The following is a 2,453-nucleotide window of genomic DNA, read 5'->3' as shown; positions in this document are numbered from 1 at the left end:
CCCCCCGCCGCCCAGAGGCCTCCCACGAGCCCGCCCTCCTCTTGTGGGACCTGGCCCGTCGACCCCACCTCCTCCAGCTCGCTGGCCACCTGCCTGACCTCCCTACGCGGGCAGCCTCACTTTCCCCAGCCCCTGCGCGTGCTGGGCCCACCACCTGGACGCCTTCCCAGGGTGGCTCCACGTTGTCAACTGAGACTCTGCTCAAAAGTCAGCTCCTTGGAGAGCCTCCGGCCACCTGCTCTAAGTCAGGCATGGCAACACAGCAGTGTGGCTTTCTCCACGATAACGATCACTTTCTGGAATTATCTTCCTTGTTTATTTGTCTGTCTCTTTCCTCCCAGTCTTCCCCTCTAGAATGTAAGGTCCAGGAGGTGAGGAATGAGGTCTTTTTTGGTTCCTGCTGCTTCTAGGGCTGGGCCTGGGCCATTTGTTGAACAAATGAATGAATGAATTCATATCTTCAGTTTCACTTGGTAAAAAAAAGAATCAAGTGCCGTGCTGGGGACACAGTGGTGACCACGACAGCCTTGGCCCTGCCCACTTGGGCTCACAGTCCAGTAGGTCAGACCTGTTCCCTGCAGTGATCACTCCGAGTGGGCAGTGCTGAGCCCACAGGAGGGAGCTGACTCTGCCTGGGGGTCAGGGAGGGCTTCCTGGAGGAGGAGACATCTCTACTGAGCTGAGAATGGAGGGATGGGGGATGAGAAAGATGGGGAAAGATGGTCGAAGAATGTGAGGTGTTGACAGTCGTGGAATGGGAGGACAGAATGACAGGCTGAGGGGGCGGATGGGGTGGATGGATGGACACGGAGCAGTGTCCAGCCAGACCGGCCTGGGTGAGGAGCAGGGCCCCATCCTCCAGCTGCGGGCCATCAGCCTGACCTGATTTCCTGGACAGAGTATAATCCCCAGGGATCAGACTGAGCACTGGTCGGCTTAAAGTCAGTAATGGGGGGGACACCAACCGATCAAGCCCCTGGAGGGGCCCCCTCCTCCAAGCCAGAATCTGAGCACCATCAACTCCTGGCCCTGGGTCCCCACATCCTGGCACCAAGCTCTCCACATCCTAGCCTCTCTCTCCAAAGCCCAGCTCTCTCTCCAAACCATCCCTTTCTCTGTCCCCACGGCCCTGCCCTGGCCAGGGTCCTCCTCTCCTGCTCAGGTCCCTGCCACCTGCCCAGTCTCCTGTCGGAAGAATTTTTCTTTCTAAAGCACAAATCTGGCCTGGTGCCTCCCCTGCTCAGAACCTGCTATAGCTCCCCAGTGCCCTCAGGAGCACAAGGACGAACTCCTCACCACACCTTACAGTACGAGCTGACCCCACAGAATTTCTCTGGCCTCAGCCCAGACCACTGCCTGGCCCCATCCTTCACTCTGCAGCCTGTAAAAATACAAATCTGAGCACAAGGCTCACTCAGGAGCTCTCTGTGGCTCCCTAGTGCCTTCAAAACAGAGCCCAAACTCCCAAGCCTAGCCCCACAGGCCCTGCTGTCCAAGTCCCCGCCAACAACCCTCTAGGCTCCGCTGTGACCCTGATCCCAACTGCAGGGAGGTCCAGCAGTGGCAGAACGAGGAGGTGAGCTTACCCTTGGCGTAGGTGCTGACGAGAGTAGCAAAGTTAGCAAGGAGGGTGAGGGGGGAGAAGTCGGCGAGGTCAGCAATCTCCAGGGTGTGCAAGAGGGAGCGGAGGCGCTCAGCACAGAACCTGGGGGGAGAAAGGGGGAGACGGCTCAGGCGCAGGGTGGGCAGTATGGATGGACCAGCAGCCCTGGTCTAGAACGCAGTCATACATCTGTCTCCCTGGGAAACTGGGTCTCCATGAGTGCAGGGACTGGTCTGTTTCAGAAACTTGTGTCCCAGGCACAAGTTATGGGCCAGGCGCGGTGTCTCATGTTTGTAATCTCAGCACTTTGGGAGGCTGAGGGAGGAGGATTACCCGAGCGCAGGAGCTCGAAACCAGCCTGGGGAAGACAACACAGTGAGACCTGGTCTCCACAGAAATTATTATTATTATTATTTTGAGTTGGAGTCTCACTCTGTTGCCCAAGCTGGAGGGCAGTGGCACACTCATGGCCACCCCAGCGTCTACCTGCTGGGCTCTGGCAACCCTTCTAACTCAGTCTTCCAAGTAGCTGGAACTACAGGCGCGAGCTACCGCACCTAGCTAATTTTCAATTTATTGTAGAGACGAGGTCTCACCATGTTGCCCAGGCTGGTCTCGGACTCCTCTCAGGCAATCCTCTCACCTCAGCCTCCCAAAGTGCTGGGATTACAGGCTTGAGTCACTGCACCTGGCCACAAAAATTATTTTAAATAGCCAAGCATGGTGGCATGTGCCTATAGTGCCAGCTACTCAGAAGGTTGAGGCAGAGGATTGGCTGAGCCCAGGCGTTCGAGACCAGCTGGAGCAACATAGCAAAACCTCATCTCTTAAGAAAAAAAAAAAAAAAAGG

General features: G+C 56.6%; 1 protein-coding gene across 1 annotated transcript in view; it reads right to left on the bottom strand.

Annotated features, from left to right (window-relative positions):
- The window catches only part of ERCC2 (ERCC excision repair 2, TFIIH core complex helicase subunit), a 14,712-nt gene that overhangs the window by 5,868 nt on the left and 6,391 nt on the right, over positions 1 to 2,453 (bottom strand). The window contains 2 exon segments of the mRNA XM_021707440.1: positions 833 to 890; positions 1,544 to 1,705. Of these exon segments, the coding sequence (XP_021563115.1) occupies positions 833 to 890; positions 1,544 to 1,705 (220 nt within the window).

The sequence above is a fragment of the Carlito syrichta genome, unplaced genomic scaffold (assembly GCF_000164805.1).
Source record: "Carlito syrichta isolate Samal-C Ts95f unplaced genomic scaffold, Tarsius_syrichta-2.0.1 Scaffold117971, whole genome shotgun sequence".
Lineage (NCBI taxonomy): Eukaryota > Metazoa > Chordata > Mammalia > Primates > Tarsiidae > Carlito > Carlito syrichta.
This window is presented reverse-complemented; position numbering and strand designations above follow the sequence as displayed.